Here is an 18,392-nt window from a genome sequence, read left to right as displayed (position 1 = left end):
AAAACTTTCCCCTTCCAGGAAGCTTTCCTTGTATATGCTGTCCAATTCCAAGCTCTCTTTAATTCTGCATATCTTCCTCAACTAAATTTTCACTGTTTTATTCATTAGCAATTGTCTCATATCTCCTTTAAGACATGGGAATAAACTAATTAAACATTTAAAGATGGAGAGACTTCTAGTGGAAATAGGAAGCTAAATTTGGGCACCTCATCAGTAATCACTGTGATGATGGTGGTACGAAGTATTCACCCTTAATTGTGGGTATGTGAATATTTTTTAAAAATTTATAACTAATTTTGATTTAATTTATTTCTTTTATGTATTTTCTTTCATGAATTTAAAAACAGTATTCTGAGAAGGGTTTGTAGCCTTAACAGCCTGATGTCCAAATGAGCCCTTAATTCAAAAAATGTTAAGAACTCCTGAGTTAGAGTGCCGTCAGTGAAGGGAAGGGACTAAAATTATAGCCCAGAGAGGCAGAATCTGGGCTAGCCCATGGGCATGAAATAAATAACTAGTTAAAAAGCAAAATGGTCCCTTAAACCTTTGAACAAGTTACTTGATGTATTTTTTTCCTCCTTTTCTTGGACCAGACCTGTGAATTGTTTGGTGGATATAACTTATACTGGGGAAAATCTCTTTTAGTAATGGAAATAGGTACTTGCTTGGCAACTGTTAATCTTAGGCCTGGATCAGTGAAAGATTAAGTGACTTGCCCATGGCCAGTTGACTAGACAGTTAAAAAGTAAAGAAATTTGAAATACCTTGCCAAAGTCTTGGAAATTTAGAGCTGGAAGGAACCTTAGAGATCATTTCTTTATAACTCACCCATTTTACAAGAAGAGAAAATGAAGCCCAGAAAGGAGAATTAATTTGTTTGCATGGTTCAGATGAAGACAAAAACAAACAAATGAAAAGTACCTACTATGTGAAAGACACCTGTAGTGGCAGAACTGGACCTAGAATCCAGTCTTCCTAACTCCTAGTCTAGATAAAATTTTTTCCATTGTACCATGATATTTCTCTGTGTGCATGTGTGTGCATGCATATGTATGTATGTATGTGTAAGACTCCATGCTTTTTTCTTTTCTAAACCCTTACTTTCTGTCTTAATAACAATACTAAGACATAAAGGCAAGGACTAGGCAAATGAGGTTAAGTGGCTTGCCCAGAGTCACACAGCTAGGAAGAATCTGAGGTCAAATTTGAATCCAGTCCTCCTATCTCTAGGTCTGGCACTCTATCCACTTACCACTTAGCTGCCCCTCTGTGCTTATTTCTTTTTTTTTTTTAGCCTTCTGACCATCTTATATCACAATCTCTTAATTCAGGTCCCCATTGTATTTAGTATAGAACTCAATGCACACTATAAGAGGATTACTCTAAGGCTACGGTGGCAAACCTATGGCACATGCGCCAGAGGGGGGCAATCAGAGGCCTCTCTGTGGGCACACACACCATCACCCCAGCACAGAGTTCACCAGAGTTCATTACTAGAAAGCCAGAAGGACACAGGGTTGGGCTGCTCCCCTTCCCCTCTCCACAGGCGCCTGAGGACATTTCTCCTATCACCCACTCCTCTAAAAGGTTCACTATCACTGCTATAAGGTGTTGACTAACCAACTGAAACAGTGGAGAATCTTGCTTGAAAGCAAATATTGTGATCAAATTTTAATGAAGAAAGAAGTAGAGTCTCTGGACTTATTCTCCCAATACAAACTTAGATCCCCAGAAGTCAGCTGGCCACATTTTCCCTCAGGATTCTAGAGATAACCCTGAAGTCCTAGGGGGGATTTCTAAAATTTCTCATGAACCCTTGTCTGGTAAGTTTTTCCTCATATCAACCACCAGTTATCCATCTGTGCCAATATCAATTGACCCATTAACATGTTATTAGCTTTTGCAAAGGGATATTAACTGGGGAGATATAACAAGAATCAAAGTTTCCAGACTCCCAAAGTTGGAGCACAGGTACTTCTACCACCTCAGTCTATGGGATAAAAGTTGGCGTAGCCAGTTAGAAAACTACAAAATGACCATTACAAAACATTCTTTGCTACCAGGTTATTAATTAAGGGATGAATGTCTCTTCCACTGACAACTTATTGTCTTGGTTGCCAGGTGGAATCGTTGCTGACAGGTCACTCCTCAGGGCTGACTCCTCACCAGGCTCAGCTTGTATGGCTATGGACAGAATCTGCCATGGATTCCAGCTCCTGGACCTTCTGACATGGCAGAGTTCACAAGGTTATATAACCCACTCTCTTCTACCTCCTGGAGTCATTCGCCTAAGGTCAGAAAAGAATAAAGAGAAGAGAGAGGAAATGGGGAATCAAGTATTCATGGCCATGTGATGATAGCCAGGTAGGGAGATAAGGTAGCCTATTGGCAGGCACTCTCATCATTCCTCCCCACTTGCAGAAGGGGAGAATTGTTTTTTTCTCCCTTACTTGGAAGGCAGTAGGTAAAAAAGTAAAATTTTATCTCTTCCTACCTTTTCTCTACACATTCAATTTCAGTTTAGCAGCTAGTTAAATTGCTTTTCATCATCACTTAAAAAGTCTTTAGGAAACAGAATATCTGTACTTGTTCTGAAGGGTGGAGGGAAAAGATCCTTCCCATAGGTATGCCTAGAATCAAATTCACCAAAGGTCTTGCACATGCTCTAATAACTGGGATCTCATTGGTCAGTGTTCCCATTACAAAAATATTAGTAAATAGCCAGGCTGTAGCAGCTTTATGTTCCAAATCTAAAGAAGGGGAATGCTAAATAATGTTCAAATTACAGAACAATTGTGTTTATTTCACACACCAGCCAGGTTATGCTTAAGATTCTGCAAGCTAGGCTTCAACACTATGTAAACTGAGAATTACTAGATGGGCAGGTTGGCTTTTGAAGAGGAAGAGGGACTAGAGACCAAACTGTCAACATTTGTTGGATTATGGAAAAAGCGAGAGAGTTCCAGAAAAACATCTACTTCTGTTTCATTGACTACCCCAAAGCCTTTGACGATGCAGATCATAACTGAATGTGATAAGTCCTCAAAGAGATGAGAGTACCAGATCATCTTACTTGTCTCTTGAGGAACCTGTATGTAATCCAGAAACAACAGTTAGAAGGGACACAGAATAACTGTTTAGTTCAAGACTGGGAAAGGAGTTCATAAAGCTGTATATTATCACCTTATTTATTTAACTTATATGCAGAATATGTCATACAAAATTCCAGGCTGAATAAACCAAAAGCCAGAATTAAGGTTGCCAGGAGAAATAGTAACAATCTCAAATAATGGAGACAATACCACTCAGATGGCAGAAAGTGAAAAAGAATTAAGAAGCCTCTTGATGAGGGTAAGAGAGGAGAGTCTAAAAGCTGGCTTGAAGCTTACCAAACCAAACCAAACCAAACCAAACCAAACCAAACCAAACCAGACTAAAACTAAGAGCCTGGCAACTCATCCCTTCATTTCTTGGAAAATAGAGGGAGAAGAAATAAAAGCGATGTCAGATTTTATATTCTTGGATTCAATGGTTACTTCAGAGAGTGACGGCAGCCATGAAATTAAAAGACACTTGTTGCTTGGAAAGAAAGCTATGATAAATCTAGACAGTATATTAAAAAGCAGAGACATCACTTTGCCAACAAATATCTGTGTAGTCAATGCTATGGTTTTTTCAATAGTGATGTGTGGCTGTGTGAATTTGGCTTTAAGGAAAACTGAGGGCTGCAGAATCAATGCTTTTGAATTGTGTTACTAGAAAAGACTTTTGAGAGTACCTTGGACAGCAAGGAGATCAAATCAGTTAATACTAAAGAAATTGGGGCAGATACATAGCACAGTGGATAGAACACTAGGCTTGGAGACAAGAAGACCTGGGTTTAAATATGGCCATAGACACTTCCAGCTATGTGACTTGGGGCAAGTCACTTAACTCAAATTGCTTAGCCCTTGCCCCTCTCTGTCTTAGAATTGATAGTAAGACAGAAGGTAAGGGTTTAAAAATACTTAAAGAAATTAATTCAAATTATTTATTGGCTGGACAAATACTGAAGCTGAAACTTAACCACTTTGGCCACATAATAAGACAAGACTCATGGAAAGAACCTGATGTTGGGGGAGATTGAAGACAAAAATAAGAAGAGGATAGTAGAGTATGAGATAAATCAATAATGTCATGGAAGCAACAAACATAAGCTTGGGCAGACTTTGGAGATAGTGGAAGACAGAAGAGCCTGGTGTGCTATGGTCCATGTGTTCAAGAAGAGTTGCATATGATTGAATGAATGAATGACAAGGTTGTAGAAGCCATCTTTTCCCATGGAGCTAATGTTATATCTTTGCCTTCAGAGTTAACTTGATTCTGGTTTCTTTGGCTGCCTGAAATCCTTTGACCTACTTTGTTTAGTACATTTCTCTCACAAATTTCCTTGATTTCAGCAACTCTTAATTAAGAAGCAGACTTGGGGATAATTTAAGAAGTGTTTGAAACTCATAAGACCTTAGATTAGGACTAGGACCCAAGTGTCCTGGCTCCCAGTTTGGTAGTTGTTCCCTTGTCCTCCAGAGGGCACAGATCTGTAGAATCAACAACACAATCACAAGTCATGGTCCCTGAGGCCTCTAAGTTAAGTTCATAGTATGTCTTTAGCTAGAGAAAAATCCTGAGTCATGTCCTCAGTTTTGTTTAACTAAGGTTCTCTGACTCCTTTCAACTTCAAACAAGCATCCAGTTCAATGAGTAACCAAATTATTTTTAAACAACATCCTTCAGTCACTGGCTCTCTGGGATTGTCTGAGAGAGAGGGAGAGACAGAGAGAAGGAGGAAGGGAAGAAGGGAGAGAAAGACAGAGACAGAAATAGATGGAGAGGGAAGGGGTATACTAAAGCAGAAAAAGAATACTTTGGTATTTAAAGTATCTGTAGATTTAATGGAGCCAAGAGGAAAATACTTCAGCCATGAGCAAAGGTTTTATTCAAATCAATTAAATTCACATGCATTTATTAAGCACCTACAACATGTCATGCACAATACTAGGCATAAGAACACAAAGACAAAGATGAAACCTACCTTTGTCCCTGTGCCCAGGAGGTCCCAAAAGGAAGTTTCCATATTTCAATGATGGAGGGACTGAGCCTTCTTGCTTGAAATTAAGAGAAAGCACTGCACAAAGAAAGAGGAATATAGAAGAGCAAATAGACATTTCTCCTTATTCTTCTGATTCCAGAGATGGTATCTCCTCCTACAAAGGGACAGAAATTAGAAGAGAAGATAGAGCACTGCACCTGGAATTATAAATATCTGCATTAAATCTGACCATCTACCTACTAGCTGTGTGGGCAATCACTTACCCTGTGTTTGTCTCAGTTTCCTCATCTGTAAAATGGAGATAATAATAGCAACTACATCTCATCTGTGAGGATCAAATGAATACTTGTAAAGCACTTAGCCCAGTGCCTGCCACATAGTAGGTGCTATATAAATGCTAATTATTATTTTTTTTAATTTTTATTTGGTCATTTCCAAACACTATTCATTGGAAACAAAGATCATTTTCTTTTCTTCCCTCCCCACTCCCACCACCTCTCCCATAGCCCACGCACGATTCCACTGGGTATCACATGTGTTCTTGATTCAAACCCATTTCCATGTTGTTGGTATTTGCATTAGAGTGTTCATTTAGAGTCTCTTCTCAGTCATATCCCCTCCACCCCCTAACTATTATTTTTATCACATCTTTCTGACTTTCAATTGCCAATTATCTTTAGTATATCCTTAGTCTGGTGATCAGTCAAGATCACCTTGTGTCATTCTAGTCATTTCAAGTTGCAGGCAACAATTGAGTTAAGTAGCCAAAGCATGTGTCCATCTTAATGGGAGGTACCCCAGTTTAGTAAAGAGGTAACAAAAGTATTGAGACTTGAAGGAAACTAAAGATCTAAGAAAACGAGGAGAAAAGAGTACATTTTAGGCACAGTGGATAGTTCACATAAAGAGATGAAGGTGGGAGATGGAATGTTGTGGATGGAAAAACCAAGGTGGTCAGTTTGTCTGTACTATTGAATATATGAAAAGGAATGTACAATAAACCTGGAAAGATAGACTGAAGCCCAATTTTTGAAGGACTTTAACTGTCAAATAGAGGAGTTGGCATTTAATACTATAGGTAATAGGGAGCTATCAGAGTTTATTGATCAGAGAAGTGATGTGGTCAGACTTATGCTTTAGGAAAATCAATTTGATAGTAATAAGTAATATGAAAGATGGATTGGAAAAGGGAGAATAGAATCAGGGAGAACAGTTAGGAAGCTATTGCAATAGTCCAAGAGAGAAGTGAATAACTCCTGAACTGGGGTAATGGCCATGTGAGTGGAGAGAATGGGTACCAGAGGTGTCACAAAGGTAGGATTGACAAGACTTGTCAACTGATTGGATGTCAACTGATTATGGGGAGGTGGGAAGTGATAGATAATAAAAAGTTGAGGAGGACTCAAAATCCGTAAATGTCAAAAGGATATGGCTTCTTCAATGGTTTTAGAGAAGACCAAAAAAAAAATAAAGGGTGACACAGAGAAGCTAATATATGTAGTAAAAGGAAATAGTTGAATATAATACCAGAAACCCTATAAAGAGCAAAAAACCAGCATTGCTGTGCAAATTGCACAATAGTATTTGTCTTTTACAAAACCCTTACTTTCTATCTTAGAATTGATGCTAAGTATCAATTCCAAGGAGATGAGGAATAAAGACTAGGCAATTGGGGTTAAGTGACTTGCCCAGGGACATACAGCTAGGTAGTGTGTCAAATTTGAACCCAGGTCCTCAACTCCAGACCAGATTCTTTATCCACTGGACCACTTAGATGACCTTACAGCTGTACATTTTGAGCTTGGCAAAAATAAGGTATAGTTATGTGAAAAATAAGCTATAGTTGTATGATGCTATTTGGTCTCCAAAACCAATTAATAAAAATTAAATACAATCTTTTTAAAACATATTTTTGATGTGCTGTTTCCCAAATTATTATTGTTCATAATAGCTAACCTTTACATAATTTTTAAGTTTTGCAAAATCTTTTATAAATATCATATTTAATTCTTTTTTGACAAAATAGAAGATTAATATTGTCATGTGTTGGACCTAACTCAGTTTGGTCCACTGATAGTCTAAGTCCAATATTGGAATGAAAGGAAATAGAAGTCATTCAATAGTTAAAAGGAGGCTCACTTAGACATAATATAGAAAGGATATTAAAAAAAGGTAAGGAAATACATCTAGTTAGAAGGGCAGGTTGTGCTGACTCCCCTGGCTTTGAAACCCTGTCAAGTCTGAAGATCCCCAACTCTACACAGGCAAATCTTTTATATGTCCACATATGGTCACCATGAAACTGAACCATCTGTAAGGGGGTTTAAGCCTTAGCTTCCTGAGCCAATTGAGTCTTGGGGACAACTTCCTTTCTTTTAAAGAACTAAGCTAACCTTCATGGAAAGGGAGGGGAGGTCTAATAGATATTGACATTATCACAAATGTCAAGGAAGCATTCACATGTCATGGCTGATATTCAACTGGACTATGTCCATCCAAATCCAGAAAAGTAGCAGACTGTGTCCATGATGAGATTTCTGTTCCAGACTAATGATTTATTCAAATGATGGCTTCTATATTCACAAGAACTTGTCAGGCCATTACAGCAATACATTTTGAGGTTGGTAAAAATAAGCTATAATTATGTGATAAACAACCTATAGCTGTATGATGCTATTTGGTTCTCAAGGTAAATTATCACTTTTATTTTTTAACTTCCTTTTGATATGATGTGTCCCACATTATTATTAATAATAATACCTAACATTTATATAACATTTTAAGGTTTGGAAAGTGCTTTTACAAATATGTCATTTAATCCTCACAATAACCCTGGAAAGTAGGTTGCTATGATTATCCCTATTTTATAGATGATAAACCTGAGGCAAATTGACTTGCCCAGGGCCACACTAACACATCTGGCTGAGGCCAGATTTGAACTCAGGTTCTTCTGAGTCCAAGTCCAAAACACTCCATTATATCACTTAGCTGCCTAGAAATAAAGAAACAAATTATTAGGTTCAACTAAATTAAATATTTATTATTATTATTATGCCTTGATTAGATCTTGTTAAGGATTGGGAGAGGTATACACACACATATACATTTACAATTATCCCTTCCTCATTTCAACTTGCCTTCATCATGATTTTGACATATTGTTGGCCGACATAAAATATTAAATGGGAATTTTGGTGGAGTTTCTTGGAAGCTGCAGATGACATGGAAAGGCCAGTAGAAAACACAGAAAAAAATTATAAACTCAGAAATGTATACTTAGTTCAAAATGTACAATAAGGTACCCTAAACACTCCATTAAAAAAAAAGAAAAAATTCAGAATTCTTTGGTACAAAGAGAGGGCCAAAAATTTTATGCAGATTTTCCAGATTGTAGGAACACTACACCCACTAACACCAGAGTTGTGGAAGGGATAATTACATTTATATATGGTATCTATAACTATATCCATATATATTTTAATTGTTCAGTCATTTTTCAGTTGTGCTTCCTTGGCAAAGGTACTGGAGTGGTTTGCCATTTCCTTCTCCAGATCATTTTACAGATGAGGAAACTGAGGCAAACAGGGTTAAGTGACTTGCTGAGGGTCACCCAGCTAGTAAATGTCTGAGGTCAGATTTGAACTCATGAAGATGAGACTTCTTGACTCTAGCAATGGCACTTTATCTACTGAGCTACCTACCTTCTCTTTACCTATATACACATACATCTATTTATCTATAGCTATATATTTCCACATTCACTGAATTTAGGATAAGTCATATAAACAAATTATAATAAAAAACGTAATAGGAGAGGTAGAAAGTGCAAATTAGGCAAAGGAATTAAGATAATTTCCACCTAGGGGTATGTTTCATTGAGGAAATTGATAGCTTTAGCATTCAACTGATCCAGAGAGACATAGTCTACTAATTTGCTGACTTTTAAGGACATTATTCAATAAATGGACTTCAGCCACAGTATTTATTTTCATACCAAGGATCTCTGATTTTTTTGGTGTGGGTAGTTCTCCATTCAATGTAAATTGTATCTCCTTCATGCATTGTCTGTCAGTCAAGCAGTAAGTATATCAACAAGCATTTACACTATCCAGGCACTATATTAAAGTCCTAGAAATAAAGAGGGCAAAAGACAATCCTTGCTCTCAAAGAGCTCACAAATTAACAGGGAAGACAACATGAAAAGAACTATGAACAGGATGAACAGGAAAAAAATCATGGGAGGCCAGGGAAGCCTGAAAGATGGAGAAGAGAAGAAAAAGCATTTCAGGCATGGGGGAGGACATCCAGAGAAAATGCCTGGAGCTGGCTGAGAGGCAGAGTATCTTGTTCCAGGAGTAACAAAGAGCTCAGTATCATTGGAATTAAGAGTACATGGTGGGGACTAAGGTGTAGGAAGACTGGAAAGGTGTGTGTATGGGCTGGGGAAAAGGGAGGGGACTAGATTATGAAGGGCTTTGAATAGCAGACAGAGGATTTTATATTTAATCCTGGAGGTGACTTGAAGCCACTGGAGTTCATGCAGTCACCTCAGTACATTCTCCTTAGTAGGATGAACATTTCTTGAGCAATGAGACAGTTTTACTTTTATCTTCATAACTCTAGTGCCTAGCACAATGCCTGGCACATTATGGATACTTTTTCAAAAATCTTTATCTTTTGTCTTTGAATTGATATGATCATTTCCAAGGCAGAAGAGTGGTAAGAGCTAGGCCAGTGATGGCAAACCTATAGCACAGGTGCCAAAGATGGCATGCAGAGCATTCTCTGTGGGCATCTCACCCAGTTAATTACTAGAAAGAAAGAGGGGCTCAGGCAGAACTGCTCCCTTCCCCTTCTCCATTGTACCTGATGACATTTTTTCATATCATCTGCCCCTCTGTCCAGCAGCCCAATGGGAGCACTTTCTCCCTCCCCTGTGTGGGGTAATGGGGGGGGGCATGTCACACCTGGAACTTGATTGGGGGAGGGGCACAGCACACTTTGGGGTGGGGCAGGGCCTAGCACCCCAGCTCCAAAAGGTTCACCATCACTGAACTAGGCAATTGGAATTAAATGACATGCCTAGGTTCACACAGCTAGAATATGTTTGAAGTCAAATTTGAACCCAGGATCTCTTATCTTCAGGCCTGGTTCTTGATTTACTGAACCATCTAGCTTTACCTACAGGTGCTTTTAAAAGGTGTGTCTTGAGTGATCCTTGCACAAGTAGACAATAGCTGGTGGTTTTATTGGCTAGAAATATTTGTCATCTGGGGGGTATCATTCATAGATGACTTCTCTCGGTTTAGTCTGATCTTTAGACAAAAGATACATAGTGCATCCCTGGGACCTGAACTCAAAGCTTTTCTAGCTTATTAGAATCTGCCAGAATTTATGGAACTTTGGCATAATGTTCAAGACCCCAGAGTTGGGTACACAGCACAATGAGACAGATTTTGGAATAGGATTTTAGTGGAAACCAGAAATACATAACATAAAATGACATGGTTTACCCATTGAAAAATTCTTAAAACATCAAATACTGATATTCAGGCCCAAACCTATGTTCCAGTTCATGACTTCCTTGTCTCCAATCCCTGAGCTTTGTAGCTATTGTACCTGCTCACATTTTTTGTACAGGTCAAGAAGGACATGCTTCTTTCTGTGTAGTTGCTAAAAAGAGCAATGTTTACCAGCCATTCATCTCCCAGCCATGCTCTCAGTTCTATCAACTCCTGATGAGTCACCCAATATTTTTCTCACTCCTCTAATTAACTATGTGGCTCATCCTTTGGGCCTATAAAAGCCAGACTGACATTCACAGCCTTTTTCATTGTTGCAACTAGAGAGGGCTCTCTACCTGCCCAATCCATAGGGGAATGAAGGAGAAAGTAATTTAAAATTTAGAAAGATTTTAAATGACCGAAAAATAGGAACATTGATTTAGTTTTATAAAACATTCTGGGGATACAAGCTGAGGTAAAGTAGGTCACCTTAAAAAGCTGTTCCCCAGCTTTTGTTTATAATTTGCCCCATTTCAAATCCCCGCTATAACAAGGCATAAATAAGTTAATACATCAGAGAGAGAGCGCAACAGAGTGAGACTGAGACAGAAAGCAATAGCAAGCATTTATTGTTTACTGTGTGCTAGGCATTATGCTAAGCCCCAAGAATATAAATATAAACAAAAATCACAGTCCCTTCCTTCAAGATGCCAAACTTTGTCCTGTATAACTTAAAATAATGCCTTTATTCTGAACTTGTACACCAAAAAGGGCATTTCCATATACTTAGAATGACACAAAAAAGAATTCTACATGAAATTGTGAATCTCCATTTATATATATTTTTAAAAGTACATAAATTCTACATGTTACTTTCAAAATTGTCCTGCTTATTGGTGCTTTTTTATGAACTTCTTTAAGTTCTCTTCTACTCGTCTTTATTTTATTTTTTAACTTTTAAACATTATTTTATTTGGTCATTTTCAAACATTATTCATTGGAAACAAAGATCATTTTCTTTTCCTCCCCCCCTCTCCCACCACCCCTCCCATAGCGCGATTCCACTGGGTATCACATGTGTCCTTGCTCCGAACCCATTTCCATGTTCTTGGTATTTGTATTAGGGTGCTCATTTAGCGATCTCTCCTCAATCATATCCCCTCCACACCTCGTTTTTTACAAGTGTAACAATGGCTCTCTTTTTGGAGAGGGAAACCACTGTTGCTAAACCTCTCTCCTCTTAAATGCCTTTCTTTGATTAAACAAGAGAAAGAGAGGAGAAAAAAAACACCCCTGGACAAATAAGTATAGTCAAGTAAAATAAATCCACCTGGGGCCATATTCAAAAATCTATTTTTTGAACCTTGTGTCTGCCTATCTCGTCTCTCTCAGGAGATGTGTTTGGTATGCTTCATTATAAATCCTCTGGAGTCATGGTTGGTCATTGCCTTAGTTTCTAAATCTTTCAAAGCCGTTTTTCTTTACAATGTTGTTTTTCCTTATACAGATAGTTTTCCTGGTTCTGCTCATTTGTCACTTCATCATTTCATCCTATCCAGGATTCTCTGAAATTGTCTCTATTGCCATTTTCTTCAACATTTCTTTGGGCTCTTGTGTTTGCATTTCAGATTTCTTGCTTAGCTCTGGTCTTTTCATCAGAAAAGCTTTCTTTTCTCCTAAAGGTGTATTTATCCCCCTGTAGGATTATTTTCAGCTTTCCTGGGTGAGTTATTTTTTGCTATCTCTTTTGCTTTTTTTGGAACACTGTATTACAAGATCTCTTCTGGTTTTTAGTAGAAGCTGCCAGGTCTTGTTGTTTTCTTGCATTCCTTGGTACTTGAGCTGCTTCATTTTGGACACTTGCAATACTTTTTTCTTTGAATGTGAACTGTATTTTTGTCTGTGACATTCCTGGGATTTATCCTTTCAGAGGTTTCTTTCAAAAGGTGATAAGTGAATTCTTTCTACCTTTATTTCACTTTATGGTTCTGATAAATTCAAACTTTCATTTATGATTTTTTTGAAATATAGTATTTAGGTTTTTTAAGGAGAAAAATCATTTTCAGGGAGTTCAATGATTATTAAGTTATCTTTTCTTCATCTATTTTCCAGATAATTTTTGGTAATATATCCTATTTTCTTCTTTTTTATATTTTGATTTATTCTAATATTTCTTGCTGTTCCACTGACTTCTGTTTGGTCTATTCTAGTTTTCAAGGATTTAATTTCTTGGCATAAAGGTTACCATTTCTCTCATAAGCTCCTTATTTTCCTTACAATTCTACCCTCAAGAATTTTCATTTAATTTTTTTTCTTACTTCATTTCTTCTAGGTATTCATTAGCCTTTGTGGAACATTCCCTTCTCCCACTTTCATTTCCTGCCCCTAACTTGAGTTTCTGCTAGCAGTTGTTATGAATTAGTCCTCCAACAATTTTGATACTGCTTAGTGTTTTCTTTGATTTACTCATCTCTCCAACTCTCTCTGTGTTGGGCATTGAATTGGAGCTTTGTGCCAAGTCCAAGCTCTGTTGCTTGCTGCACTTTGGTGTGTGGTATTTAAGAGCTATGTGATCTTAGTTTGATGGGTTTTTGCAATGGTCTCTATTTTCTAGAGTTACCTGTTTGTTTCTTTGAGGTGCAAAGTATTGTATCTTTGAAGTTTTCCCTATTGTACTGAGATCATCTTAGATACAGCCTCTGGGGCTGAATAGTCCAAATCTTGAGCACTGTAGCCATCCTTGTCATTGTTTTCTGTCTGGGACTTCCATTGTCCACACCATTAATTTTTCTGACCACATTGAGGCATTTTCAGGGAAAACTTCTGTTCTTGTTGCCTCCAGACACAGACACTTAAAGACTATACAAATCCCAATTTGCATTGTTTTGGGGCTCTTTTTGCTGGAGAGACCCCCTTTCCTATTACCTGTGGGCACCTGGTTGAGTTTTTCTGAAGTTCTGGGATAGAGGATTCACTTACTGAATACACTTACCAATTTCTCATTGAATTTCTTGACTGTTTAGCTTGGTGTGACCAAAATTCATGGTTTGTCTAGTACAGATTTGTAAAAACTGAGTGGTCTAACTTCCACTTTGGTATCTATCTTGGCAGGAAGTCTGTTTTCTTTAGATGAGGCCACTTAAAGGTTGATTCCTTCTCTGGTCCTTCTGGTGCCTGAAGCACTGATTAGAAAAGTGAGGGATGGGGGAAGAGGGAGGACCAAAATCAAGAGGACCATGGGGTACACAGAGGAGGGAGCAGGTATTTTGAGGAGTTGAGGAGTTAGAGTTAAGAGTTAGGCTTGGAGTATGGAGAAAAACAAAGCAACCCAAACTGTAACTAAGGAGGACAAAAAAGGAAATACAGCAGAAAGCTGAGTACTGTGTATGGGAGAAAGCTGTGAAGCCAATTGCTGAAAGTAGGTATTCCTGCAAACATGTAACTAGCTAATATTGTACCTAAGAGCAAGAATTTAAAAATTGTACTCTCATAATTTTATAGTAATTATTTTACTCAGTTTATATATTTTTTCTGTGTTCCTCAGCACTGTCTGCCAAAGGTAATTGCCTCCCTTGCCTTGCTCTTGTTACAGCTTTGCTTAACTACTTGGGTCATAGCATATTTAGTCCCCAGATCATGGTTTTAGAGACCATGTTGAAAGCGAATTTTGCTGTCAAAAATTCATGTTTAGTTCTGACTTCTCACCTATTGATTGTTCAATTTCATGACTAGAAAAATTAATGAATAGAAATAGACTTCTACTATAGGATTATCTTTGAAATCAGTCATTAGAACGGGTATTATGAAGAAACCTCACCTTCTACCATTGTGATCATCCCTTTTCATATGGCCAGTTAATTATAAATTGTGATAATGTAAATGATAGGCTTTTTTTTTTAAAGTTTAGGCTCTACTGGGGCTATGACTATGTAGAACATTTGGGTACACAATGGGACCAGATAGAAGGTCAGAGGGATCGTGGAGTACTGGAAAGTCAAAGTTAAGAAACTGGTGGCTCAGGGGACAGAGTGCTGGACCTGGGGAATTTAGAAGATATGAGTTCAAATCCAAGCTTAAAAAAATCCTAGCTTTGGGCCCTGGGAGTCACACTTAACTTCCATCGGTTTGTTTCCTCTTCCATAAAATAGGAATGATGCTGATAGCACCTATCTCCTAGGATTGTTGTGAGATCCATTGACATATTTGTAAAGGACTTTGCAAATCTTAAAGTGGTATATAAATGCTGAAGCTGGAAAGGCCTTTGGAGAGCATCTAGTTAAATACTCTCATTTTGCCATATTGGGAAACGAATTCCTACCAAGATCAAAAGACTTGTTCAAGGTCAAACTGAGTTTTCAAACAAATGCTTTACTCTAAATACATTTTTCTTTTTCTCATAATACACCTCTCATATGCTTGGAGTCAGCAAACACTTGGGGTTAAAGTGCAAAATGACTGAGTTATTATCAATCTCCAGTTCTCCCCATCCCCATTCTCTTTATGAAATAACTTCAATTGCTGTCCTATAATACAAGTCTCTATAACATCCTCTATTCCACTGCTTCCCACATAAAATTGAATATCTTCAGTCCTTTCTAGAAAGCAGCAATGATGGTCATCATCATCAATAATAAGTAATATTTATTTTGCTATTTGCTGTGGGCCAGATACTGTGCTAAACACCAGGGGTACAAAGAAAGGCAAACAAAGTCTCTGTTCTTAAGGATCCCACAGTCTAATGGAGGAGCTACTTTGTATATAACTCTATATACATATAAGACATATATACTGTAAATGAAAGGTAATTGCAGAGCAAAGGCACTAGCAGATGAGAGATGAGGTGGAGTGGTAAAGGCCTCCTATAGAAGGTAGGGTTTGAACTGAGAAAGTGGAATGGAGGGGGGGGGGGGGACTGGGATGCTGGTGTTTCCAAGTTCATAGGGTCTGGGAAGTCTAGACCAAGGCCCCCATACTAGGCTCTTCTTAAGGGGGAAAACAGTGGTAAGGTACGATGTATTTCTTTTTGCATGGGGCATGGTGGAAGTGCGGTGTTTAAAGAGGGGGTATTTTTGTATTCACCGGCCTTCTTTCTGGCCCTGAACTAAGCTATGTCTGCTGCTACCCGGATTGATGCGGAGGGTTTGTATATCCCTGGGCTAAGTCTCTTGCCTTCCAATGTCAGGACCAGCTCTGTGCCCAGACCGATTGCGCCTCCCCGCTAGCTGGTTCATCTCTGCGCTAGGACTGAGTCTCTCCTCAAGGATAGTCCTGCATCTCTCTCTGCCAGTGTCAGAACTCTGCGCTCTCAGTGCCCCCTCCTAGCTAAGCAGGTTAGGGCTATGGGCCCTTTTGCTTTCTTCCCACAGCTCGATTACATCCCGCGCTTCTCTCGCCTTGGATAGCTCTGTGCCCTCCCGGCCTGCGCTTCTCCCGTGGCTAGCACTGGGCTCTTGCTACCTTCCCATCCGCCTTGGCTCTGTGGGGGCTCCTCTCTATTGGGGCCATCGTCCCCCATCCCCCATCGTTCCCTCATACTGGTGGCTATGCCACACATGCTGTTCCCAGTCTGGGGACAGTCACCGTTCCCGAACCGCTTAGAGACCTGCCGTCCCCAGCTCTGTCAGGGTTTGGGAGTGAGGGACTACACCACGGAGGAGAAGGAGGAGGAAGAGAAAGAGGAGGAGAAGGAGGAGGCGGCAGTGGCACCTCCTCCCCTCTCTTCCCTCCCCCTCCTGCTCTCCCTCCCTCTCCCTCCCTTCTGCCCCTTTCCTCCCCCTCCTCCCCTCTCGCCGCTCCCCTCCCCTCCCTTCCCTTCCCCTCACGGTGCCGCGCAGCGGGGAAAGACAAGGGGACTGCGGCGGGCCGGTGCGGACCCCGAGCACTTTGCGCACCGGGGATCGCCCCCTTCGGTCTCCGCTTGTCCTTCGCTCCCTTCTCGCCTCTCACTGCTTCGTCCCGGGAGGTCTATCGCCGCATGGTGCTGGTCGCAGCCATGAGCCAGGAGCCGGAGACCAGCGGCCGCGAGCAACCCGACAGAGATGCCCGCACCCTGGCTGCCGCCGCAACTGCCGCCCCCCCAGGACTCCTGGGACCCCCTGGCCACCGAGGAATGCAGCAACCGCTGCTGCCGCCACCTCTGCCACCGCCACCGCCGGCGCCTCAGGCCGCCTTGCCTCAGATTCTCCAAAAGTAAGAGGATGGGGAGGAGGTTGTTGTGTCGTGTCGTGTCGTGTCGTGTCGTGTCGTGCCGTGCCGTGTGTGTGTGTGTGTGTGTGTGTGTGTGTGTGTGTGTGTGTGTGTGTGTAGAGGCACACCCTTTAGACACCCCCTTCCTTTGATTCATCCTCCACACCAAACAGTATTTTTTGCTGTGCTTTCTCAAGGGCTTATGGCCAAGACAAGTTTTCTTGAGGGGGAATCTGCTCCTTATTTGAATTATTCTGGCTCAATGTGTATCTCTCTGTGTGTCTTTGTGTGTGTGTCTTTGTGTGTGTGTGTGTGTGTGTGTGTGTGTGTGTGTATGTGTGTGTGTTCAGGGATGGGGGCGGGAAGGGAAGGGAAATACCTTGAGCAGCACATCAGTCCACTGGGGTGCAGACAGACCTGTTTCCCCATCTCCTTGTCCTCCCTATTCAAGGGATGTTCCTGGAATTCTTCCAGGCTGGAACAACTCAAATCGGAGGAAAATCACAGCAGAGCAGCTCGCCTTTTGGTGAGCTCCCCGGGAGCTGCACTGGGGCATGTGGATGTTGGTGTGTACTGTTTTTGTATGCGTCGTGTGTCACACACAATTCCTTTAATTTTAGGCAGAGAACAAAACAAGGAGATTGGGTGATGGTGGGTGAAGCGGATTTTAAGCATTTCTTTTTGTTCATCTTTCATTTCCCCAAATAAAGACAAACTCCTTTTGAGGAAGATTCTCTTCACTAGTGGAGCTCAGACATATAAGCTGTTTTCTTGCATTTATGTCGAATGCCATTTTGCAGTCATTGTGAACAAGTCACTTTGGGGGTGAATTTTGGGGTTCTCAGTTTTCTGAAATGTAAGTAGTTGGTAGTTTATGGATGTTAAAAATATTGAAAACATTTTAAGAATCACTCGGGAAGGGGACCAGGCAGAAAGTCAAAGGCATCATGGGCTATTTTTGCTCAGTTTGAATTTTTCAGGCATTGGTTTTAAGGCCTACTGGGCTGATACCTTTCTGTATTCCCCCTGAGGCTGAAGTATTGAAAATTGTCTTTAAAAAATGTTAGGAGGTATGAATGTGAAGTATATGGGAGAAACATTTACAAACCAGAGAATTATATAAGAATGCAATAAAGCTTATATTTAGCATACATGGAAAAAATGATTTAATGTTCCACTCAGTGAAGTTTAAAAAAAAAATCATTGTTTTGGTACTTGGAATTGCACAAACTTATTTAACTGTGTTGAAAAGTGTCCAAACATTAGGAATATGGGGTAGTAAATTTAAATTTAAATTCCACTTATCTGAAGACTGACTGGCTCATAGATCAATGAGAGAACAGGGAAATTTTATGTTTGTCACTAAAGTTCTTTGACATCATGATATCTGCAGAGTGTTTCCAGATTTCTTCTTGGGCTGACAAAAAGTAGTAGTTTCTGCAGTAATAAAACTGGCTCTAGCAGTTTGTTAATAACCATTTTTTGCTTTAATTGGACATTTTGTAAAATTTTCAATAGTTAGTGACTTTAGAAATATTTTTATGTAATTGCTTCTATTTTTCTCGAAGTGTAATTGTTGTTTCAAATATAGCTTGAAGTATATTTGACAGATT

At 39.7% G+C, this 18,392-nt stretch overlaps 1 protein-coding gene and 1 long non-coding RNA gene across 5 annotated transcripts in view; one reads left to right on the top strand and one right to left on the bottom strand.

Moving 5' to 3' along the window:
- Nucleotides 1-383: 383 nt before the first annotated feature.
- Nucleotides 384-17,289, bottom strand: LOC103105162 (uncharacterized). The gene is made up of 3 exons (XR_460356.3): nt 17,159-17,289; nt 5,072-5,243; nt 384-2,288 (listed from the first exon to the last, which is right to left on the bottom strand). It is a non-coding gene; the product is annotated as an uncharacterized LOC103105162 (long non-coding RNA).
- The window catches only part of RBM20 (RNA binding motif protein 20), a 243,365-nt gene continuing 240,505 nt past the window's right edge, over nt 15,533-18,392 (top strand). For 2 of the 4 annotated variants that reach the window (XM_056820201.1, XM_007479030.3), the window contains exon 1: nt 17,233-17,345. In XM_056820201.1, coding sequence (XP_056676179.1) covers nt 17,233-17,345 — 113 coding nt within the window. Of the gene's footprint in view, nt 16,783-17,232; nt 17,346-18,392 lie in introns of those variants that run through there. The other 2 variants (XM_007479029.3, XM_007479028.3) reach the window with 2 other exon arrangements.

This window comes from Monodelphis domestica, chromosome 1, assembly GCF_027887165.1.
Source record: "Monodelphis domestica isolate mMonDom1 chromosome 1, mMonDom1.pri, whole genome shotgun sequence".
Lineage (NCBI taxonomy): Eukaryota > Metazoa > Chordata > Mammalia > Didelphimorphia > Didelphidae > Monodelphis > Monodelphis domestica.
This window is presented reverse-complemented; position numbering and strand designations above follow the sequence as displayed.